Source organism: Anopheles stephensi, chromosome 3, assembly GCF_013141755.1.
Source record: "Anopheles stephensi strain Indian chromosome 3, UCI_ANSTEP_V1.0, whole genome shotgun sequence".
Classification (NCBI taxonomy): Eukaryota; Metazoa; Arthropoda; class Insecta; order Diptera; family Culicidae; genus Anopheles; species Anopheles stephensi.
In genome coordinates this window covers 70,855,725-70,881,129 of record NC_050203.1, presented here as the reverse complement: position 1 = coordinate 70,881,129, position 25,405 = coordinate 70,855,725, and the positions used below count along the sequence as shown (strand labels likewise).

The following is a 25,405-nucleotide window of genomic DNA, read 5'->3' as shown; positions in this document are numbered from 1 at the left end:
GTAAACGCTTCCGGGCTTGCAAATCAACGTCACGCTTCTTCGCTCGATAGTTCGTGCCATCCGTCAATCCGGGAGCACGGTTAATCGAAATTTTTCAGTAAATATCCATAAAACCAGCGGTGGTGATGTTTTTCGTTCGAAGGTGCTGAACCTTTTTTCCCTCTTGAAACGTTTCCGCCTCGAACTCGTCCACAAATAAACGAAGGCCGTTTGGTGGTGCTCGGAACGATCTTACCAACTGCCATCGTCCCCTGTGGCAGCGAGACGTTGGTCCTGTGCGTTTCCCGTTCAGCTCATTGTCAGTGGTTTGGTATGCGTCGGAAAATGTGAAATACGCCAAATGCGTAGGACTTCCGTTCCGGATGCGGAAAGCGAATCTTCCAGGGCGGGAGAATAATGCGTCACAGTGCGTTTTAATGTAACGAATGGAAACGAACCAATTTGGGGCCAGTGAAATCTAGCAGATGCAACCGTGCAACATGATGTTTCATGAAGCTTCGGAACTCCACTTGTGTGGAAGTGTCATCGGTGCGGTGGGGAGTGCACAGAAGTAGCATGAGGAAGAACTTGGGGAGGGAACTTCCGGTTACAGTTGCAAGTGTCCACCTAAGTGCTTGAAAGCTACGGCATACAGTTAGTAGTTCAGTGGAAAACGGTGACTTAAAGTGTGTGAAAACATTTAACAATCAAAGCAGACTTTGAAAAGCTGCTTCGAGGGGGGAACGTCCCTCGGATAGCGAAGCGAAAGAGAAGCTTACGGAGATTCAATTCTTGTACCTGGAACTATTTTAGGTGAGTCTTTTGATATATTTCTAACGAAGAGGACTGTTTTCCTAATGTATTTCATTTTAGTTTTTCAGGCACAATACTTCAGAATCGCTGTATAATCCACGTAAGTAGCAGAACATGTACGGAACAGGTTCAACAAGATCAATGTCCCCAATTAAACCCTAACACTAAGTGCTGCGTCGTGATGCAGGAGAATGGATCCATAAACCTTTTACGATTCTGTGAGGGAACTAGCAATTTATTACACGATCAGAGAAGGTTACTCACAGGGTTTCCATGTCCTCTAGGGATCAGATGCAATCGATCTATAATATGATTTAAAAGAAAATAGCCTAGGTTATTGCAGAATTTCATCTCGACGGCAAATAAGTAATTTTAAACGTATTTAGTTCTTTTGTAAATTTGATGCTAACATCTTGAAAATGATCCAACCGTCGTTATCGACTTGGGAGACAAATGGACAACTCACAGACATACCATCTCTTCATCATTTATCTGCTAAAGATCATTTTCATATAACTTTTAAGAATGAGCCACGCATTAGACAAATTTAAGGCTCGCCTATCATCCCTATGTGCTAATGTATGTTACTTCTTTATATTTTTTCTAGATTTGTTCTAGATCCTATAAAAAAGTCGTTTTTAGGATCAAAAGCTCGATATAACCGAGCTCTTTTTTGTGAAAAATTATGGATAATGTTAGCCTGACTGAGCACGAAAATTGAAGTACTGATAGATATTAACTGTGTATACAAAAAAATTAAACCATCTTGATGAATTAAAGAAATACGATAATTCAGGATGCACTAACAGACCAGAGAGGTTGGTTTTTTTGCCAGTGGATTCTATTCCTATATGTAGGATTTTATTTATTTATTTATTTTTATAGTTAGACGGCTTGGCGCCGTATTGACACCTATATGTAGGATGTTATGCATATTATAGAATAAACCTTGATTCTACCACAAAGAAGAATGTCTTCGTGGTGGTGTTTATGACGGGTGCTAGCACAAAACTAATCCTAGTCAATTGTATCTGGTGCAGGGAACTACAATCCTTTCCTTCTTTAAAAATTCCCATGGGCGTTCTAACGTTTAACACACTAACGATTTTGCAGATTCGTCTGGAGCATATTTCATATCAATTTCGAAATCAGCTCTATTGCCTTAGAATCGGGTGGTTGTGTACTCTTGCAATTGACCAAAAAATTGCTTTGTTTTTCAGATATTAAAAGTTTTAAATCTAAATTTCAAGTGAAAACCAAGTATAAATTGTTATTCGTAGAAGGATACGAGTGTTACAAAATCGCTTGAATATCCTTGCTTTTATGTGTAAAGTTTTATACAAAAGCCTGCGTGAAGGAGTCCAATTCAATAAGAACGGTCTGGTTGTATTGCTGCATGCAATTCTTAAGTTTCTCCACAATTGTATGTTGCGCCCGTTTTCCGGATAATAATGTACGGAAAATCCCCAGCAAGCAGACTAGCATAAAACACGGACGACAGTATTTGTTTATATGGATAATTACTTCAATTGAATTTTATTTATTTATGGAATCAAAACAGATTTAATTGGATGCCTCCTTTTGCTAGAACTTTCTTCGATGTCAGATTTCTGATTTATGTTCGATTTGATCTTGCTTCAAAACATTGTGAGATTCAGATTTGGCATGGCCGTTTTAAGAAAAAAAATCTCCGAATCTTTAGGTACTTTTGTATGTCAATTGATCAACTTTTTCAATGCTTCTTCTTTGGCTTTTAAATCCTCGAGAGGGCTTATTTCTCACTTGTTTTGTTCCCTTAACTTAATTTAACTTTAGCTAAATAGTAGTTCCTTCACAAGAGACTCATCTCTCAGATTATTCAATCAGGAAAAATCCTTTTCCTCTTAAACTATTTTTATGCAGATTTTATTTCCATCTCCATTAAATAGGCTCTAAAAACCGGAACACAGCAGCAGCAGTCAACTTTTTATTATTATGATACCACATTTAAAATCAAAACTAAACCTCGAAATTGCAGTCACTACTCGTGCTGTAGTTTGCTCCTTTCGCAAGTACTGGTTGGCATCCAGCCAAAACAAAAAAAAACAGAATCATGCTGCAGCAGAAACAAACATGGCTGTTACAGAGCCAAGATAAGGAAACGAAAAAAAAAAAATTGCGAACAATAAACGCCCCGTACTCCAATCATAAAAGTGCCAATAATGATCCAAGCGGAAAACATTGATGGAAAAATACGCTAATGGATCGGTACGGTCGGGACGGGATGGATAATGAGGAGAGGATGGTGGATTGTGGCCGGAAAAGTATGCAAGAAAACTCCTTGTTATTATTAGCCCTCCCCCACCCCGAGTCAGTCGATCGCGTTTGTCGTGTCTTGTTTTCTCTTGAAGATGTGCTAAAACTGTTCGTTGTTTCTGAGTTTTTGCTCTCTCTCTCTCTCTCTCTCCCTCCCTCCATCGTTTCTCTCTATTGCGTCCATCTTGTGGGACGCCATCTTGACGAATGAAGGAAAGCTTGGACAGGGATGATCCTGTTTCTGTTCTGTTCCCTGTTTTGCTACAGCTTCGCACTGTTGTTTGTCAGTCGGTTTGCTTTCGTTTACGTTTTATTAGGAATGTATCTCTTTTCTTTTTCTTTTCCGATTCGTTTTTCTTTACTTAGATTCTGATTAGCTCATTTATTTGATTGAGATCGTAAGGTATGACTTTGCCTGTAGGGTTGTCGCGATTTTTCCGTTATATAGTTATGCAGGTGCAAAGGTTCTGGGTAAATGTATCGACTTTATGCAGGCTTCCAATTATTTTATTTCTTTCTGGGAAAATCTGTTCGAAAAGAAAAGCTGACCGATGGCGTTTCCCCCTTGTATAACTATTCTGGTAACTGGTACGATAACCGATATCGTGCTTTATAATTCTGCGAAATAGATACAATATTTAAAAGCAGTATGGCCAGCCCGTTCTTGGAGAATGCAAAAAAAAATCCAATATGTTTTAATGGAATCCTTTTAGCGATAGTGCTCTACTCTAGGATGCTACATTGCTTCATTGATCTTTTAACTTTTGCGAATTGCATTTTAAACGCAACGAGAAAAATGGAAAAATCCATTTTTTAACTTCAATAATATGGATGAAAGTGAATATCGTTGAAAATATTGCACAGAACTTTCTCACATCACACAACATGGAGGATCTTCCAAGGTTCATCCATTACTGTTCAGATGTACGAAAACTTGGTTCAGATGGCAAGAAAAGTTGTAGTCCAACTAAGGTATGTTCAGAAACGAGTGGGGGAAAAAGCATTAGTTCGCTTGGAGTTCTCTAGAAGTTGAGATGTCCCACTTACGAAATTTCATACGCTGAGCAGATATTATTTATTAAACAGAAATTGATGCATTATTGCATAAAAATCAACTGGAAAAAGATTTTACTGTTAAATTTCCATCACATTTTACTGGTATTAACTCTGCTTCAGCTTTACCGGTTACTGAAAAAAGCACTGCGAAAAGTTGTGATATTCTTTACCTTCGTTAAATTGTGGCCGAATTCGTATTAGCGAAATGAAAATTGTTTTAAAGGAGATTAAAATGAAAATTTTTGTGGATTCGAACGACAAAATACCCATAAAACTTTGCTGATGACACTACTTCTTCTTTGGCTCTTCAACCTCGAAAGGTTTCGGCCTGCCATTTCTACCTTTTTCGGACTTGATTTTACACGTCGCTGGATAAACAGTCCTGTGCACGGGGTGGCAGTCTGGATAGGATTCGGAACTCCGGATCTCTGTAGTGTCCAGGAGACACTACACTGACTCACAATAACACTTTAATCTAAGAGGTTTTATTGCTTGAAGTACGATACATTTGTAGGTTTTACAGGGAGAGCTTATCAAAATAGCTGTCCCGCGCACTATAAAACTACAGCAAGACATAGATTGTTTAGAAATAAAAATCTACGTTTGGTCATTTTTTGATGACTGGAGAAAATCTGTTTTACTTGATGTTTAATACAAAATACACCGTGATCTGAGCGTATGATATAATTACCACAAAATAATAATAATTGATTAAACAAATGAACCGTTCTTCAACCATTAATGCGCTTGACAAAGATCATCATGTGAATCAGGTGTCACCGCGACCCTACCTGTTCGTGTCTGACTCATCGCGCTGAGTCAGGATCAAAACGAAAGACATCATCAAGGCAAGGAAAAACATTCAAACATACCACTTTTTTTCTCTATCGCCGCTTCACCAGCACCAGCGCAATCTTCTACGCATATGCGGGATCTGATCGGGAATTTTTAAAGCAAGAAAAAAAAACATAAAGCTAACCAGAGCTAATCGGTTCGCTGGAATCGATGGAGGAATGGCAGACAGACGAAAAATGCGATAGGCGAATTTCACTAACCTATTTCGCCCCGATTCTTTTGCGGGTGGTTTGGGGTGGTGTTTGAGCGTTTTACTGATTATTGCAGATCCATGCTACGGCTCCTCTACCCTACCGCACGGTATTTCGGCGTTTTGTGTGGGTCGTACGCTATGGGGGTAGAAGAGAGTGTTAATTGCATGAAACATAGTCTTGAAAATAAAAATGATTATTTTCAATCACAGTGCCTAACGCAATTCGGCTACAGTCGGAACGGATACGTCCGGGGCCATTCTAAGTGCGCTCTACGCTGCCGTTATTTATGGGTACGATCATTTCAATGTTGTTTGCAAACCAATACACACAGCAAAGAGATAGGAATGGTTGTAGTATATGGTCTCACACACCACCATGCAGACGAGTTGTAGCAGGGGTTGTCAATGAAATGATTATTAAGCTAAAATATTTAAAGTTTTCGCATCCATTTACATTAACGCAAATGGTAAGTAATTCAAGTAAAACTAGTAAAAACGATATGTTTTTGCCGGTGGCAAATAATCAGGAAATTTTGTTACATAAAAAAATGATCGCATAATGATAACCTAATCGCAAAGTCAGTTGATAACGGAGATTATTATTGGGATTGAATGAACTTCATATGGCCTCAAAACGTCCATTCAATCCGCAACAAACCGCAACAAAAAATATGATGTAATTCATTTTACTTAAAGGTGAATACAGATTTTAGGATGTGTTTATTTAACGGTAGGACTTTCGATTGTATCCTATACGGAGAGTTCTTACGTAGTGAGGACTGGAATTTCAACTACGAAGTTTCAAAAAGTAAGCCAAAATTGCCACGTGTAATAGGCATATAATATACAGTTTCACCAGAATGAAGTTTATTGGAAAGAGTAAATATTTTAGAATTGTAGTATAACATTTTTGTGGTTTTACAACCTGCCACTGTCAAGAACTCAGTTTCATAAGGATGCAAAGTTCTCTGAATAATTATTGAAGTGTGTTGCTGAAGGCATAACCTGAAATTCGTTCGTTTATTTTTATTTTGCACATATAAAGAGTTGAAGATATAATGCTAGGCTAAATACAAGAACTTTTCACGGATTTACAACAAACTGCACTACTTTGTTAATTATGTATGAATACTGACACTTGACACTCTAGAACTGACCATTTGAAATAGAGAACTCACAACAAAACTAGGGAACTATAGGGAAATGAAATAGGACGTTAAAATTAACTGAATGGCGATAGCAACAAGCTATCGGCATTTCTTTTCCTATTTGTTCTGTGGCTGCTATCAATGTGTGTATTTTTTTAAAACTATCAAAACGCGCTTCTAAATGGAAGACTTTGTGCCACAATCTGTGATAGAAAATTTAACTTATGTTTTGTCAGGGGTTGTACATATTTTTGTTATCCTGTTTGTAAAAATAAGTAATGAAAACGAAAGCATTACTTAGGAATGCTTAACTATATAAATTTATTTATTTTTAAAAGTTTTACTTGAAAGTGTTACGTATTGTTCACCACTGGCATTCGCTAGCGATGTGTGCAGATGTGTGGATTTTATCAAGGTTTCGGTCGTAAAGTTTTACCAACCCCTTGCTGAGTCAACGATATTTGCGTATGTATGTATATGTGTGTGTGGGTCATTAATTCATTCATTACCCGCAAGTCAGAAAAAAGTCTTTACAGAAAAAGTTTTTGAAAAAGAATTAAGCATAATGGTGGAATATGGCGAGAGAGTGAGAGTGACTTCATCTAAGCATAATGCCAAACAGTGTTGTTCATCAACCAACCACTTAACAACGGCCGTTTCGATCGTTTTGTCACGCACAGTCACCGTCATCGTGCGCACTCACATCAACGCACCGACGCTTGTTGCATGGGCGAGCGAGAGTAACGCTCCGCTCATGCTCTTGCGCTCCAACAGTCAATCCTGGCAGCAGCCATGGAGCGCGACACCGCAACGGCGGACACTGCACGTACGTCGCACACATGTCAGCACAATTCGTTCGTCTGTGTTTGTGTACCATGTGTACAGTGTTCCCTTAATAGCGCTTACGCCGCTGCTGAATTCGACACCCCGCGCATGATTGACCGTGCGGCTCCATCGGAAAAAATTGGAGCCTAAAAAGGGCGGTGTGACAGGATTTTCTGACGTGTCGGGAACGAGGCAAAAACAGTACTCACACTCAGACCGTTCAAGTCGAGTCATCATCACCATGATGTGCGTGCTCCACGATCTCCATTAGAAGTTTTGTCGGTTGTTTTTAATTTGTCACTCTCTGGGGGGTTTCGTTTGTTGGGGCCATCGTAGTAGGTGTCGCCCACTGGCCAACGATGCTGGTGTCACACACTCAATGTGCAGTGGACAAAAAGGACATTATAGGTGCAAAAATAGAATGCACACGTCAAAAGCTATCGCTGGGATGTTGGCTGCCAGTGGTGTTGAAAAGATCGGAAAAAGTAACTTCGAGTCGCCTATAGATATACTGCGTGTGGTCAGTTAATACACGGCGGTTTCATACATGTTGCAATATTGTGTAGTAATTGTGTACTATTTGTGTACCAAATGCAGAGATTAACATTTCGTCTCCTGCACGTCTATCCTACCAGACGTCGATTTATGACTGTTAATACGCGAAGCGGCTGTTTTATGTTTCCTTTCTCCTCGCTTCGACGGTCGACCTTTTGAAACTCGTTTCCCAAGCGGTTTCGGGGTGAAAGGATTTATTTGCTCGCCTGGCTCGTTTGCGTACGATCGTGCGATCGGAACATTTCTTTCCAAAGCCGAAATGTGAATGTCAGTGTCATGACTCAAAATATGATCTTCTCGTTCTTGATTTTTCCATTAAAGAACATCTTTGTTACTGCTCTATGATAAATTAAGCATGACATCGTCATTATATGTAAAAAAATATGTGTGATAAAAATTAATGTCTATGACCTACTTATAAATTCAATTGAATGCTGATCGATATTAGATTTTTGTTATTAGTTCACAAGTTCATTCTCTTCTTTTTGGCACTACATCCTCGAGTGGTCTCGCCCTGCAATACTGATTTTTTTAACCTAATTTAATTTTTGGCTAGATAGTCAGTCTTACTTGCGGGAAGACGTTCCGGACGGGATTCGATTCCCTGTTCCGCCGTATGATGACTCCATTTTACTGAAATACTTCGCCTCATAGAGGATATTTTAGCGTGGCCAATGGTTGCAATAAAAGTTTGGAATAGTTTAATCTTAATGCAGATAGAGCTCATTATTATGATGAAAATCTGCTTGAACTTTTTTTAACAAAATTTTAATTTTTTTGTCTTGAAATTTCGGGTTTTGGAGGTTAGCCTAGATTATTGGAAACAAATTCCGGCCACTTTTTACCGGTGTTATGGATGTTTCAAACATTTGTTTAGAATAATATAGAAGTCGAATATTTTATTTTGAGTTAATAGATTAATTAACTCAATTAACTTAATTAGGGGCGGTCCGGTGGCCGAGGCGACAGCGGCGCCGGTCTTCACACGGCAGGGCCGGGGTTCAAATCCCATCCAGACCGCCTCCCCGTACGAAAGGCTGACTACTTTTCTACGGGTAAAATTAAGTCACAGAAAGCCAGAAATGGCAGGCCGAGACCTCTCGAGGTTGTAGTGCCACAGAAGAAGAAGAAGATTAATTAACAAAAATATTTATCCTTAACTGTTCCCAATTTAAATCTTCTGGATTTTCCCCAGCGCCTACGAGCATGCAATTTGAAGTCGCAAAGCTACAATTTTTTTATTTATAGTGATAGTACATACCTTTAGGCGAGCATATTCAAAGTAAATATTTGTGTTGTATTCTTAATAAAGTTAATAGGGCGGTCCGGTGATAGATGCTACAGCGGCGCCGGTTTTAACACGGCAGGACCTGGGTTCAAGTCTCCTCTGGGCCGTTTGCCCATAGTGAGGACTAATTAAGCAACTACGCGTTATCAATAAGGCTAATAAACCCGAAATGGCAGTAATGGCCTTAAGAGGACGTTAGGCCAATAAAGAAGAAGAAGAAGAAGAAGATTCATTTATCTTTTTATTGTATTTTTCACCGTCACTGGTCAGACGATATTTATTAAAATGTCCATCATACTTCAGCAGATGTCAAGTTAGTTGATCAAACATTGCATCTCAAGGATTTGTAATATAATTTTGTTTAGTTTGTTTATTTGCTTCTGAGAATTATGGGAAAAAATTATGACGGTATAAACCTACTGTCTAAAATTGTATTAAATTCATCAAAGAGTTGATTTGATCATATTATGAAATCATTTCTAGAAGTGAAATTCAAAATTGAACGACAATGATAGCTATTAGTTAAGCAAGTTTTAAACAATTTCAACTTTCATTCCTCATGACTGCCATTGAGAATAGAATCTATTCCCTTGAATGTACACCCACCCGAACAGCCGACACAATGTTAAACAACACGTTCAGCTTGTAACTATCGACAACTTCACACATTAAATCATTTTCTGGTGAGAGTATGTTGGCGTGCTACACCACCCATCCAGAGACCGTGGTGGTGGGTTATGAGTAATGCTACCCCTTTCTTCCATATTGTTTTTCATGTTACTTAAGCTCGCCTCATTACAAAGACGATAGCACGACCTCCACGTTCTCAGCTAAAGCACCACCGTTCTGCTGCTCTCAAGGCAGGCGAAGCTCTTGCCACGCAGTGGCCGGGTGTAGTGTTTCTGTGCGATAAAGCTGCGACTCACAGCAAAACCCTTACATTATCGTCTTCGGGTCCGTTTCGTGCTGCTTGTCCCCGGCCGTCCTGTTGGCTGAGGGAAACCAATGTACGCGTTACCATGGAAAACATGTTCCAAACCTTTTTTTTGGGCTTTTCACTTGCTTGCTTGCTAAAGAACTCAAAAGCTCACCAGCAGGTAAAGCTTGATAGACTGAAAGCTTCGGAAGCAATATCGTGGCACTGTCAGCGTTTGAAAATGGCGATGAAAAACGAGTGCAAGGAGGGAGGAAAATGGTTTCCTTTCCGTTCGAAGGTGCTTGATTAGTGTTTTAGTCGATTATAATTATTACCAGGAAAAGGAGGATACACGCTGAGATGAGTACTTCTGTACAGAAAAGGCAACGAAGAGATTTTTCCTGATCATCTCATCCTGTCTTTTCTTTTCAATTCTCTTTCCTCATTAATTTTTCGCTGCCAGTCTTGAACGATGAATGTTTATCCATTGATCGTAAGGCTGCTGCTTTCATCTGCTTTGCCACGTTTCGCCTCCATCGGTGTTCACTTTCTTTTACTCTCCATCTCCATTTTTCTCTCCTCCCTTCGAGAGGTGCCCTTCGAGATGCGGCAGTTTTCTCGCCGCCAACCGTGGTGGTGGAGAATGTTGTCGATTATTTTATTTTCTCTTTTTCCCCCTGCCGCCGAAGCACATCGTCATCATCCGGTGCTTGTTTTCCTTCATTTTCCCTCAAGATCCGATTACCGTTAGAAGGCACGAACCCTCCTTCCCTTTCTCTTGCGAGCGCGTGCCACGGGAACAGCCCGTCTAGCGAAGATCGTTTGATTCACCTGGCAACGCTACTGTTGTGTGCCACCAACATTCTCCTGCCTTTGCTGTAAGCTGTAAGAAAGGGCAATGTGTAGCGTTGGATGTCTGCCTGTTGCATGTGAAAAAACAAAAACCCCTTTGAACGCTCTTTGGCGGAAGCTGTATAGTGCAAAAAAATGTATCTGCCGGCGGTGGTTGTTGGAATAGTGAGCACAAATTTCATCAATGTACTATTCTGATCGTACCACCGCCACCATCTTCAACTTCCCCCGGGGGGCGGGTGGTACGATTGTGTTGGAAAATTGTTATACTGAAGGAGAGGAGTTCGTAAAACAGAGAGAGAGAGAGAGCGAGAGAGTATCGTTGGGAGAGAAAAACCACGCATACATGTGGCGAGTTTTTCGTACGTTTGTGGCAGATGTTTCGTAAAGGATCGAGGGAACGACCCACACTACCAACAATCGAACGAATGTTTTCAAGGGGAGATTTACTGATGTTATCACTGTGGTTTTTTTCGCCCGTTAGGAATGGTGTTGTTAATTTTATTAAATGCATTTTTTTTTTGGTTAAATAGTAAAATTTTCAAACATCATGTGCTTAATGGAGGATTTCGAGAATTCTTTTGAGAAGAATGTGGAGTTAAAGGTGTTCGGGAAGGAGAGAATAAGTAGTTCTCTTTTAGGTGAAATAACTTTGCAGTATTTATAATGTTTAGGAATTAGAAAATAGAAATTTCAAGCGATTGAGAGCTACTCTAACAAAAATTATATCAAAATTACTTGCTGGACCTTCAACTGTCTGCATGTTTTGACTGTCATTCACAACATTTTATGAAAAATAATTTTATTAACATAAAATGTTTGAAATTTCAATTTGAAACAACGCTGAGACCGTGGATGATATGATCAATAGGTAGGCTTGTTAAAATCAGAGGTTTAATAACGTCTCTTTACTTGAGAATATACTTTTTGCCATTGGGAATTTAAGCTGAGATTCTAAAATAGTTTTCATAAATTTCTTAGCGCTCGTGGACAAACGCGAAATTGCAAAAGTGTTTATTTGCAATATTTAGTCTTGTGCAAACTTTTATTTAATCAACTGAAACATATTTATTATTGTGACGGATTTTATATCCTTTTTTGTTGTCTAATTCTTTTATTTCTAAATCATCAACGTGTTTTGGAATATATTTCAATCAGATTTCTTGATTTACACATTTTTTTAGGGATCGTATGTTTTCCCATCCAGACCGCCTCCCCGTACGCAGGGCTGACTACTTTACTACGGGTAAATCAAGTCACAGAAAGCCATAAATGGCAGGCCGAGACCTCTCGAGGTTGTAGTGCCAAGGAAGAAGAAGATGTTTTCCAAATCTTCAACTAAATTTAAAAAAAAACTTAATCTATTCGTTGAAAGTAATAACCTCACTTTTTATTGATTTAAAAAATAAGTGGTCTTATTCGATTGTCTATCAATGTATAAATTTATTTAACATACCTTACTCGACCCTTTTTTCATTTTTAGCGATCAAAACAATTTGCAAAACAATTTATTTTACTGTGATTTTTGACCTCATATACTAAAATGATATATTTAAAAAAATAAAACTAAGTTAGAGATTGTTTCTTCTGTCCTGAGATAAAATAATTTATTTTTCAATACACGGTTTTTCGCCACGTATTGAACAGATACGTTCACCTTCTCGCTGCAAAATTCAACGCCACATTCCAAAGCTGAACCACTATAACACGCTAGCCGCTGACCTGCATGGGCTAACCCCAGGATCAATTCCATAAAAACGAAGCATTTGCGGCAGAGGCATACCATCAGCAGGCTAGCCGTAGCTGACAGCGCCTGTACAGCGAAGATGGTACACGATCTGCCAAAGTTAGCTATGGCTTCAATAGATAGCGTGTTGCGGTTTACTTTACGACACTGTGCCCACACGGTTCCATCGTACTAGAGCTCTCTCTCTCTCCCTCTTTCTTTCAACCACACACGGTTCTCTCTTGGTGTGCCCCAAACGACCTCCCTTCTCTACGGTTTGTGTGTGAGAAACCGTTTGCTTGCGTAATGGATAAAAAGGATATCATCAACGGTAGTGAGAGGAGTCGTCACGGCGACGGTATACACTCTCCCACACTTCCCACATCACATTTGATTAGTGAAGGATGTGTGGCCATTCGTCCATCCGTCGATCCACCACCCAACACCCCATGTACGTGGGATCGACCACCCAGACCGGACCGTGTGCGTACGTGCTACGTTCGTATGTGTTGAAAAGAGCTCGATCCAGCTTCTTCTCCGACAGACCAACTCAAATCTCTGACCAACGAAAGAGCAAATCGATACAATGAAACCTATCCCCCCAGGGTAAGCTCGTGCACAGCAAGGGTAGCGCGAGAGAAGCACAGATCGGTACGGCCAGCAAGCCAGCCACACGGCATATTTCATCACCGCTACGTAAGAGAAAAAAAATGCGAACCGCTTTTGCGCCCTGTTGTGTGCGTGTGTTTTGAGTGTTGGAGCTCTTTTGGGGGAGCACTTTTAACGTGGAGCTCGCTCGCAAGAGAGAGAGAAAGCGGTTAGCAAAATAGCAACCGTGTGTGAGAGAGCCATCGGCTTGGAGCTTAAGTCTCCCCACATCTAGGCCAATCTGTTATGTGCGGTGCGGATGTAGTGTTCGCGGGGATGCGTGTGGGGATCCCGTTCGGCATTCGTTCTCTCTCGCTCTCGCTCTCGCTTTTTGCACGAAGTAAGCCACGGACGGCTGTGTTGGACGGTGGGTTTCGAGATTCAGTAGTAGTTGTACCGCACATCGGGCCAGAAACAGCATCATCAGGCCAGGCAGACAGGCAGCAACCAGCGGCACTGCAGACGACACACCGCGACGTCCTCAACCGAGCTCGCGCGAGGTAGTAAAAATCACGGCGACAGTCTACAGCACGGTACGAAAGTTAGTCTGCACCTTCGTCATCTGCCGCTATCGATCTTCGATATTATTATTTGAGGCTGATGGTGGTTGTCGATTTGAGTGGGAGCAGCCTGACCTGACCTTGGATTTTTGTACTTCAGCGAATAACAGATCGATGGTGTATACCTACCGCGGAAGGTTTGTCATCTCCAAAGTGCTAAATCGGGCACGATCGATCGAGAGAATTCACCCTCCCTTCCACGAGCATCCGGCAATCACGGGATGCCGGAAAGTTGCTTCCTAAGCAAAGGGGTCGTGATGGGGAATCGTATCCATCAGCGAGGACCTTCCGGGCAAGGATCACCTCGTTACTGTGTACTTAAAGCAATCCTTAATTAGGACACGGGTATACGTGTGTGGTCCTTGAGAGTTTCTTGAAGGAATCCTACGTTTGGCCCGAGAGTCGTTTGGAGTTTAATTATTCAAGCGATACTTTTAGTGGGTCGTTGTTGCAGACGGTAATCTGGTGAATGTAAACTTTTACTTCATTGCTGGGATGGGTCATGAAATCTTCGTACTCAGCAGACAAACAAGTCCTAGATGTTCGGGGAACAATATTTCCTTATTTAAAAAATCATGCTCCCAGAGCAAAACTGTTCTCAATACATAATGGCAGGTCTGCTGTTGTGCGTTGTTATGATTGAACAAGCTTTTACCATAAATTCGCAAATTCATTGCACGGTTGCTTGTGGGTAAGGTAAAACCATACATCACCGCCATATACCACACACCAGCGTCCGATGATAAGGCCGGGGAGAAATGCCAGCTCAACGTGAAGAAGAAGACGACGACGCCGCCCTGGCACACAACGAAGATGTAGTGAAAGTGAGAAAATGGAAAGATAGATAGATGGGTCCGCTTTTCTGACGGCGACGAGCTTCAGGTTTTGCGTGTGTGCTTAAGCATCTTTGTAGCCTCAAGAAAGAAGATGTACAGCGTATATATACTTAAGATAGATTTGTGTATAGCAATCGATAAGCGATGTTTTATTAAACAGCTGGCAATAAATCTAATTTGATGTTTACTCTTTCATTCACAGATATTGAAAGCTTATAGAAGCAACTTGTTACGGAACGACAGTGGTGAATGTGTCAAATTTTATTTTCAAGTTGGTCCAAAAAGTGTTCCCAAGTGTTATCAGTTCAATTTGGAGACAAAGAAAAAACTATTCAAAATTTTATAAATCTGTCTCTTGGAAGGGATAGAAGTGTGTAGAAGAGCCCGTGTGTGTGTGTGTTTGTGAACGTGTTAAGACGGTGTACGGAACATGGCATAACAATGCTTCCCACCTCAAGCTGCAAGCAGTCATCTATTATTTATTTTATTATTTTACCTCACGAACAACCACTGAGCCTCGGTAGCTTAGGCCACCGTTTGCGATCGAGCCTTACAGTGGACGATCAGCAGCACGTCACGAATGAGAACTATTACTCGCGGTATCGAGCTGTTACCTGCCATAGTTCCGGCACATCCGTCTCCTGCAGTAGAGCATCCACCGAGGGTCAAGCGTACTTCAAGGTCCCTGGACTAAGAGCTACTGGATACAGTACAGCAGCATGCTGAAACCGTTAAAAGACTTGCTTACCTATTTTCAAAGAAATGCTAACAGTTCCAACATTTTCGGGTAAGATTTTTTTTTTTTGGGGTGAATTAAGGAGTAACACTTGAATAATCACGGACGGACGCTTTATTACAGATTAACAACGCCAACTACTACAACCACAATGGGACCAAATGAAAATCCCAGAATTGATGAAGCGATGATTGAGAACGATGAGCTGATACTGGAGGACGGTGATCCACTGAACGATCCGCTCGCGTTGGACGATTATTCCGGCACGGAGCTAAACGTGTCCAATGTGAGCGTTGGCAGTGAGGACGACGATGGTCTTGCGTCTGGCAAGATTATCCTAGTCGACGTGACCACACTAAAGCCCAAAGAGCACCAGGATGAGATTGAAACGGATGATGATGAGGAAGAGTCCTTGCCGAAAGAGGTTCAAGCAGTAGCAGCTCTGGATGATGATGAGGAACCGAGTGCGAACCTGTCAAACGGATCCATTACGGTGGTTGATTTAGAGGAAGAAGAGATCAATGGTACCGACGCAGGTAATGTTGGTAGAAACGTTGCACAGATTCAGACTGAAAGTCTGCGATCGAAAACCAGCAACAGCAAGCTAAACTCTTACACAGTCGTCACAAACGGTGGTGGTGTAAGGGCGTCGTCTCCTTCGCTTGAGGATGATGTGGAAGAAGGTGGGATCGCTGAGAAAAGCAGGCTAGTGGAAAACTTTACCGATGATGTCTCGCAACCGAGGCCTGTTGACACGACGGCAGAACAAATGCAGACCGCCAACGGGGGTGAAGAGGAAGAGGAGGCAAGCGATGGATCCGATTCTGGGTTAGGGTTGGAACCGACGCGCAATGTGGCCCCATGCGGCACTGGTACCAGTAGCAGTAGCAGTAATAGTAGTAGTAGTAGCAATAGCCCACTGCAGCGACCACCAATAAAGAGCAGTCTAAAGCGACGCTCGGAAACGTTGGACGCTAGTGCGTCCGTGCGGCAGGAAAAGGAGGACGGAGTTAGCAGCCAGAAAAGGCCCAAAAAGGGCATCACTTTCGAGGGTGTGACGGTGTATTACTTTCCTCGCATTCAAGGCTTTGGCTGTGTCCCATCGCAGGGTGGCTGCACGTTGGGCATGGAGTTTCAGCATGTACACTCTAGGTAAGTGGCATTACAATTTCTTTGGTGAATTACTGATGCCTAGCTATGTTTTCTAACCCTTTACCAACAGGCGATTAACACTTTCGGAACATTCCGCCGAACAGCGGAAGGTGCATCGGCAGCAAAATCAGGAGCTAAACCCACGCAGTTCCTCCAGCGAAGACACGAGCAGTGAGGAGGAACCGAGCGAAAGCGGTTCCGAGGCAGAAAGTGAATCGTACGGGTTTTTGCAACCGGTTTCAACGCGGCAACGGCGTGCCCTGTTGAAAGCGGCCGGCGTGCGTAAAATCGATCCGACGGAGAAGGACGACTGCCGGGAGATACGAACGTCGCGTGAAGTTTGCGGTTGTACGTGCCGAGGGTACTGCGATCCGAACCGGTGCGCGTGCAGCCTGGCCGGTATCAAGTGTCAGGTGGATCGGCCCAACTTTCCCTGTGGCTGTACGCTGGAGGGTTGCGCGAATACGGCCGGACGCGTCGAGTTTAATCCGGGGCGTGTTCGAACCCACTTCCTGCACACCATAATGAAGCTGAGAATGGAGGGTGACGATAGGAAAGCGTTGGAGGGCGGTAGTGGTGGAAATGTAGCAATGTTGCCGTCTCGGGCGGGTAGTAATGCTACCGCAAGTGATACGAACGATAGTAGTGGTTATGTGATAGGTAGTGAAAAAAATTGGTCCAACGGTCCGGTACGATTACCACCGGGTATGGTTGGTACTTACGGTGCCGGTATTCATCCTGGTCCTTCGTCGGCTGTTAGCGAGATAGTGGATGGGATCGGGCCAATGCATCCAGTGCCGGGTATGCTACACCATCATTCGCTTCTCGCACACCATCAGCTACCGATGGACGGAATGCCTCTCAACCCGACCGGAGGACAATTTCAGCAGCAGCAGCCGACGCATCTTCATCATCTAGCACATCAAGCCGCGCCGTATGTAAACCTCCACGGCACAGATCCTTCGCAGCAGAGCTATCTGGTTGCGTCCAGCTCGCAGAACGCCACACACCTGCTCGGCAGTTCCGGTGTACCAGCGGCATCAGCCGATCCGACACTCGATCTGCACTATCCTTTCCGAGATTATTACGGTGGGCTTGAAGGAGCATCATCGGGGGGCGAGGGAGGCACCCATCTACCGGGCATGCCAATGCATCAGCTCTCTTCTTGCGCTAATGCCGCCGAACCGCCTTCAACGCTTCATGCTGACATGTATTATAGGGAAAGCTATGGTAGTTTCGTGGACGGCGCAGCAAGTACAACGGCAACCCTGGACGCTTATCGGCAGGAAGCAATCGTGCCCTTACACGTTCCCAACACCGGGCATGATCGGTTGCTATCGAGTGCGACTGCATCCTACCCTGAACACCACACGACGCCAGGCACCTTGCCAAGTGTGCCGCCCGAAGGACCAGACTGTGCCAACGACCCGTGTCAGTCCAGTGTGCCGAAAGTGCCTCAGCAAGACGTTAGTTGTACAGGAGAAGCCGCGATCACTGCTGCAGCAGTTCTCAGCAACGTACCTTTACAGGATCCGCTAATGCAATCCTTTCCATCAGTACCACTCACGGTCGACCCTTCAGAAACCTGTGATCTCAATATCACTGTCATCAGTGACAGTACGCTCAGCTCGAGCGAGCATGATTCGAGCGGTGAGGTGACGATCGTGGAGTGCGACGATACGTCTAGAGAAGTTAATCCGATCAACGATGCTGATGATGATGATGATGATGTCGTGGAAGAACCGTGTACTGCGGGGCGCAATGCAAGAAGCAGGAACTGCTCCCGAACAAGCAGTTTCATCGATCTGACCGCACCGCAGGACGACAATACTGGGCGGCTGGAAGCCATTAACGATTTGCTGGAAAGCAGCCGAAACGCGCTCAGCATCGTACGGCGATCGATCGTTGCGGAGGAGGATGACGAGCTGCGCGACTTTCAACATCCGCCAGTGGAACCACCGCCACACGCCGTGATCCAGCTCGACGACGATGAGGAAGATGTTGAGAGTGAGGATTGTGTAATGAGCAGTTCGCTGTTGCCTGACAGAACGAGCGGACCTATAGGTGACGTTCAGAAGCTAGTTCAAAGCCGTCCGGTTATGGTGCGTCCAGATAGGAACGGTGGTGGCGCTATCAAGAACGGTCACGAAAAGCAGCCGAATCAGTTGCAGCAGAAACGGAAGCGTTGTTCCGCCTCGATCGGAGAAGAATCCGATGCTTCGTTTCGGAAGATGTTACAAAACGGCTCCGGAGCTTCGTCGTTCGTGCCTACGGTTTCTAGTACGTCCGCGTCCGTCAGTTCGCAAGCGAACGCGACGCTGGAACCTAGTGAAAATCTGTGTGAAATTATTAAAAACAGTATCGTCGAAACGGCCGTATCACATTGAACAGTAGTAGGCGAGTGGTGCGAGAAAAAAAAACCTTCCGATATTATATGATTCCACATCTTGAGGACTGAAGGATAGCGGTTTTTTTTTGTGTGTGTATTCGTAAGCTGTGTTAATTATTTGCAATTAGCTTACATTACTATTTTATTCATTCAGGTCACAGCAAAGCTAGCCACGCGGGCAGCAAGCAGAAGAAGGGTACAGTTGAGATGGCCAAACAAGCAGACACGTGTTTCGCTCAGTTTTCAATCGATCGATCGTGATCGCGCATTCAGGTTTCCTAGCCGAAGCCAGATGGTCTGTTGGTCTGATGGTTAAGTTTTATTCGTTTCGTTACCTCTTATTATTTCTATGGTTACATTCAATTTTTTTGCATCTTGTTGGTGTATTACAAAAAGTTCTGTTAATTCATTCTTTTAATTCTCTACTCTATTGCTCTTTTGGTTTAGTTGAACACGTGTTTCATTATTTCCAAAGAACAAAGTTTAAAGCACTGTTAGATTCGTTGCGTTTCGTTCAACGTACGCTCATCACGGTTTTCCTCTTCCTTTTTATTATCACACTGGAAACTCTTTATGAGTTCCAGTGTGAAAATGAAAAGAAAGAGGAAACCAGTGATGAGCGTACGGTGGTGAGCGAATGCACACTTCTCTAGACTACCGACACTAGATTGCTTTATTTGAACCAGGATTAACTTAATTAGATGCAAGATATCTCAGCACTACTGTAGTGTTTGGAAATGGAGCACGGCCCGTTGTTCGGTGTCCGAACATCCCTCAAAATGTATGAATTTAGTATGCAATGCGTTTGAATCTTGCATGCGATGCAACAAATAGGAACTGTGTTTTGTAAATAACAACCTCTCCGCCTATACCGTGAACACTGATTTGGGGCGTTCGGAAATTTGTAATTATTAGTGAAAACGTTACGCCTGCTGTATGGATTCCAAAATACAAAACGAATAATAGACACACAAACAAACAAGTCGTGACAGATTGCATACGCGGAACTAGTTATAAAACTCCGAACTCCGCAGCTCATCCTTCTTCTCGGCGTAGCAGCGTGTTTCGTTTCATGTGGCTTTAAAATACTTAAGAAATGAAATAACTCGCTCGTACAAAGGAGGATGGGTTTTGGGGAGCGGGGAGTGCACAGGGCAGGGACAGCAGTAACGTAACAGCAGATAATATCAGCGAAAAATGGAAAATAAAAATTAGCAAGGAAATCTTTTAAAAACAAACTAAACTTAGCTCGGTGAAAACGGCGGTTGAATAGCGGTATGAAAGAAATGTTGATTCCTTTTCCATTCTTTTACATTATTTTTTGGTTTAATTTTGGAATTACAGGGTTTCTCAGGCCAGTTCAACATTGTAACACTATGCGTCAACAGCATAACACGCAAATCCGACATCGAATATGCAGTTCAACCTCGTTTACCCTTTTCAACATCGGAAAAAAGACTTTCAAGTGCGTAAAATCTCAACTCGACCACAATACGGCCAGGCCGTCCCTTACGAATTAAAAATAAATCCCAACTCGACGATGGAAAATGACTTGTTGACGGAGCTTTCAAGCAGCTTGTTTATACTGCGTGGTTCGATGTTATACTGTTTAATTCTTCTGTTTCTATTTCATAAAGCATTTTCTTCTTCTCTGCCACCATAACCTCTTGACTTGATATTCAAGTCCTTGACTTGATATTGAGTCTACGGAGAGGCGGTCTGGATGAAATTTTATCACCAGTACATTCGTGGGAAGATCGGCGCCGCAATTCCTCCAGCCGCCGGATCACCCCAAATTTAATAAAATCAATTGAAATAATACGGGAATGATAGTGAGAAACCAAGTAGTGGAACTAAATAGTCAACCAGGTATTTTCCATTGTCGAGTTGCAATTTTACGCTGTTGAAAGTCTTTTTTTCCGATGCTGAAATAGGTTAACAAGGTTTAGTTGCATATACGATGTCGAGTTAGCGTTTTATGCTGTAGACATATAGTGTTACAATACATACTGGACTGAGAAACCCTGTAGTATTAACATTAAGAGGTGAATCAAGCTCTGAGCTGCTTTCTGTCTCTCTCTCTCTCTCTCTCTTCTTTGCCTAACGACCTTTTGATCATGCGAGTCATTTTCTGGCTTACTAGACCTAATGACACTAAGTCTACGGTTCGGGGGTGACGGTTCGACTGGGATTTGATTCCCGATCCTGCCGTGTCACATCTGTCAAGCAACCGCCCCAATTTTTAAACCGGATAGCTTTAAAAAATTTAAAAATCTCAGTTCTAGGCTTTTTGAGTAATGAAAACAACATTTTTTTCCAAAAGTTTTTCCTCATCGATTTCTCACAAAAATAAATCCAATACATTGGTTTGGTTGTCCAGCAGATTTTTTTTTCCAGCAACGCCGGTAAATTCTAGGAATGTTATATATTTCTGTGATTCACGTACGTTTGTGAATGAATGAATGGATTTATGTGAATTGAGTACATAGGAAATGAATTCTTTTTTTCTGAGTATTACCCTGAATGCGTCCACCAGAAAGGCGAGGATAATAGATCCGCAGACATTCACAGCGTTCCACAGAGAACGGTATCGATAAACTTTACCAGCAGATCAAGTGGTTTTTCATTTCTGTCATCACCAAATTTCATCCGGACAGTTGAATCCGTTCAAAGAATCCTGCATCGCCTCTGATCCTATAGTAACAAAAATCTGTTTACTGCTTTTTTGGTTACTAAACGTGGGACAATACATTTCAACACTGCAAGGCAGTAATTGCAGGACGTGTAAATTCTTCTTCCTTGGCACTACAACCTCGAGAGGTTTCGGCCTGTCATTTCTGGCTTTCTGTGACTTAATTTTACCCGTAGTAAAGTAGTCAGCCCTACGTACGGGGAGGCGGCCTGGATGGAATTTGAACCCCGGCTTTGCCGTGTGAAGACCGGCGCCGCTGTCGCTTCGGCCACCGGACCGCCGACCATTACCGGACGTGTAAATGGTTAGGAATAAAAATAGTATCCTCTATCAGAAGACCTTGAGCTAAAATGCGGGCTATACTGAAATGATGCAAACATCCCGGACATATGGACATAAAGCCACAAAGTCTTGAATACACAAAGACCGGATGAGGTTGTCTGTCATTCCGAGTGCCACTTCCGGTTGCCATTTGCTCTCAATAACACGACGGATTTGAATTAGAGTCTCGCATTTTCGCAGGAATGAAGATATCTCTGATGGCCTGCACTCTGTTCCGAAATGTTTCAGGATTACTATACGGCCGTAAACTTAACTATAATTTTAATTTTTAATTTACTATCTGCAAATGAACACTTCCTCACTTCGATTAACATATTGTTTCTAGCTTATTTTGCACCTTCACCAGCGTTTGATCATTAAGTGAGCGCGTGATATTCACAACTGACCAAGGGAAAAGAAGCGCCCGCCATCTGGTTCGACCACAAAAATGACGCTAAACGTGACGCTAAACAGCATTATCAAACGCGCTACGAACTTGTTCCCTGGTGACGAAATGCTTCTTTTTGGCCCAAAACGTACAATAAATTACATCATCAGAACCCAATCGCAGCACCTAGGCATGATAATGGCCGATAAGATAGTTCCCACCAACCCCTGGCGTCTGTCTCCTCCATCACACAGGCACACACCGGATGCACACACGTTGTTGTTGCCTTTGGTGGTTTTCTGCACACCAAAGACATCCTTGGGCGACGCTCATTAGCGTCACCCACAGTCGCTCGGATGCAGCAGTGTCATCGTTGCTCGTAGTAAACAGAACAGAAGGGGTTGTGAACCGTATCTCGCGGTAGCCGTACCGTGTAATCTCACCAACACCAATCGAGAATCGAAGGGAGCAGGGTGGCGACGATAAAAGCGACACCGACCACACACAATAGCCAAACATTTAAAAGGGTTTGCCTGTGGTGTACCTGCCGAATGCGACGTGGACACTAGTCGCTAGGGATCGGTCAATTGCGCGACATTATCCGCCGAACAGAACACGAGAGTGGTCGTCTACTGTTACGAACTATCGAGCGTTGCGTAGAAGCGTGTGTTTTTCGCCGAGAGTGTGAAAGTGAAAGTTTGGTAGATCCAAGTTTAGTTGGCGAAAAGGGAAAACAATAGATTTTCACTCAACCAAATGGCACCTTTACGTTGGGCAATTGTTAGCGCCGGTACGATATCGCACGATTTTGCCTGTGCCGTGTCCACACTGCCCGCGACCGATCACGAGCTAGTGGCGGTCGGTGCCCGTGGTCTGGAAAATGCACGCAAATTCGCCGAACTGCACGGTATACCACGGTTCTACGAAGGGTACGAACCGATCGCAAAGGATCCGGAAGTGGGTAAGTGATACCGTGTTTCCGCTGAGCAAAAGAAAAAAAGAGATTACTCTCCCCAATAGTGAGAGATAACGCTCACTTCATCTCATCTCACACCGCTCACTCATCGGCACGCCGATAAATCTCACACCGGTGGTATATTAATCAGCGACTTTTGTTTGTTTTTTTGCTCCTGGTCCTGTCTTTAAAGACGTCGTGTACGTCGGAACCGTCAACAATGCGCACTACGAGGTCAGCCGTATGATGTTGGAAGCCGGCAAGCACGTCCTTTGTGAGAAGCCTTTGTGTGTGAATCGCGGCCAGGCCCGGGCCCTGCTCGACTTTGCCCGCGAACGGGGTCTGTTCTGTATGGAAGCGATCTGGTCACGGTTCTTCCCGAGCTACATCCATCTGCGGGAACGTATCGCGCGGGGTGATTTGGGCCGGATCGAGCGGGTCGAGGTGCAGTTCGGCTTTCCGCTTACGCACGTCGAGCGGGTGCGGATGAAGAGTCTCGGCGGTGGCACGGTGCTCGATCTGGGCGTGTACACGATCCAGGTTGCGATGTGGGCATTCCAGGCGGAACCGGTCAAGATCGATGCGGCGGGACAGCTGAACGATGAGGGCGTGGATGTCGGTATTACGGCGACGCTACACTTCCCCGGTGGCGGTGTGGCCAACATTAAGACCAGCGCCATAGACAAGCTGCCCAATACGGCCGTTATCATCGGCACGAAGGGATCAATCACAGTGCGTATCGGCGTAATTGAACACAACAGTCACGAAAGGAATATTTTTACTAAATTACGTGTTTTGTTTTTTTCCTTTGCACCATAATGAAGCTGCACGACTTCTGGTGTCCCATCGAGCTGACGGACATTGATGGTACGGTACGGTCGTACCCACTGCCAGCGTCCAAGGTGGAATGCATTCTGCTCAACAGCGTTGGACTACGGTACGAGGCGGAGGAAACGCGACGACGCATTGTGGCCGGCGAGCTTGAGTCACCGTCTGTATCGCACAAGGACAGTCTAGCCATTGCCGGTGTGCAGGATTCGATCCGGAAGCAGATCGGGGTAGAAATGCCGGAAGACTACATCTTTAAAAACTAAGAGTGCAAAGAATCTTCTTTGTGGAGGAAAACTATGCTTACTGTTGTGTAGCAAATGAGTGTGTGTCTTTGTTTTGTGGAAATGTTTTGAAAACAATACATTTAAGTGTACATCCTCGAAACCCTTGCTTCCGCGTGACTTGTTACAGCGTAGGGTGAAGAGAAGATGTGACTTCGTAGAGTCGTTTTCTCCAGTCCTCACGGTGGTAGCGATTCCTTTCCCTCTGTTTTCAGATGCAAATTGAGGAGTGTTACTTATTTCTTCTTCTTCTTCTTTGGTGGCACTGCAACCCTCGAGAGGTCTCGGCCTGCCATTTCTGGCTTTCTGTGACTTAATTTCACCCGTAGCAAGGTAGTCAGCCCTGCGTACGGTGAGACGGTCTGGATGGGATTTGAACCCCGGTCCTGCCGTGTGAAGACCGGCGCCGTTGTTGCGTTGCCCACCGGACCGCCCCGTGTTACTCATTTTCCTACTGACTAATCGGGCGCAACAATCACTTTGCACTCCACTGGAATCAAACTTTAAGAGGCCTGTAGTGGTAGTGAGTCCTCCAAAAGTGACCCCTGAAACCTTTTGAGGCTTTTTCGAGTCTCTTGATTGATGAGAATTGGATGACCAAGCCTTTTTGGAGGTCTCTTGGTAGACATGAGACCCCTTGAACGACGAAGATTCTGACCTCAGGTCATATGTTAGTTAAAGAAGCTTCGAAGACGAAGACCTCTGAGTGACGAGGACCCTTCAGATTATGGAGTCTCTGGAAAGAAGTGTATCCTTCTATGGGACTCATGGGACAAGGTCGTTTCTCTTCTTCAAGGTTTCTTGATTAATGACGCTTCAGTGTTAAGGCCAGTCTACGACTACGAGCCCTATTGATAGATTATGCTTGGACGACGTGACTCCTTCAGGCACGAGACCTATTGATCGAATAGACCCCATTAGACAACGGGTTGCTTCAGAGGACGAGGCCCCTACAGCCATTCACCTCCTCAACGATTATTGCAATGGAAATTGAAGTCGCATAGTTCCCCAATTTCGTCAATATTATGTCAAACGTGTTGGTAACATTGAGAGATCTTCGTTCCATATTAAGACTTGATTTACGTATTTCTGTGTGAATCACTTTTGATGCTCAG

At 43.5% G+C, this 25,405-nt stretch overlaps 2 protein-coding genes across 4 annotated transcripts; both read left to right on the top strand.

Annotated features, from left to right (window-relative positions):
* Positions 1 to 86: 86 nt before the first annotated feature.
* LOC118512575 lies at positions 87 to 20,065 on the top strand. Of its 3 annotated transcripts, XM_036057194.1 has the most exons (5): positions 87 to 792; positions 853 to 892; positions 14,748 to 15,332; positions 15,405 to 16,433; positions 16,504 to 20,065. In XM_036057194.1, exons 3-5 carry the CDS (start codon positions 15,265 to 15,267, stop codon positions 18,818 to 18,820), a joined length of 3,414 nt encoding a protein of 1,137 aa, XP_035913087.1. In that variant the 5' UTR covers positions 87 to 792; positions 853 to 892; positions 14,748 to 15,264; the 3' UTR covers positions 18,821 to 20,065. The 3 variants fall into 3 exon arrangements, with proteins under 3 accessions (XP_035913087.1, XP_035913088.1, XP_035913089.1); XM_036057195.1 differs by lacking the exons at positions 87 to 792; positions 853 to 892 and adding an exon at positions 13,540 to 13,682; XM_036057196.1 differs by lacking the exons at positions 87 to 792; positions 853 to 892 and adding an exon at positions 13,544 to 13,649.
* A 2,533-nt stretch (positions 20,066 to 22,598) lies between these two features.
* LOC118512580 (trans-1,2-dihydrobenzene-1,2-diol dehydrogenase-like) lies at positions 22,599 to 24,393 on the top strand. Its single transcript, XM_036057208.1, has 3 exons — positions 22,599 to 23,184; positions 23,372 to 23,910; positions 24,003 to 24,393. Exons 1-3 carry the CDS (start codon positions 22,980 to 22,982, stop codon positions 24,270 to 24,272), a joined length of 1,014 nt encoding a protein of 337 aa, XP_035913101.1. The 5' UTR covers positions 22,599 to 22,979; the 3' UTR covers positions 24,273 to 24,393.
* Positions 24,394 to 25,405: the final 1,012 nt, after the last annotated feature.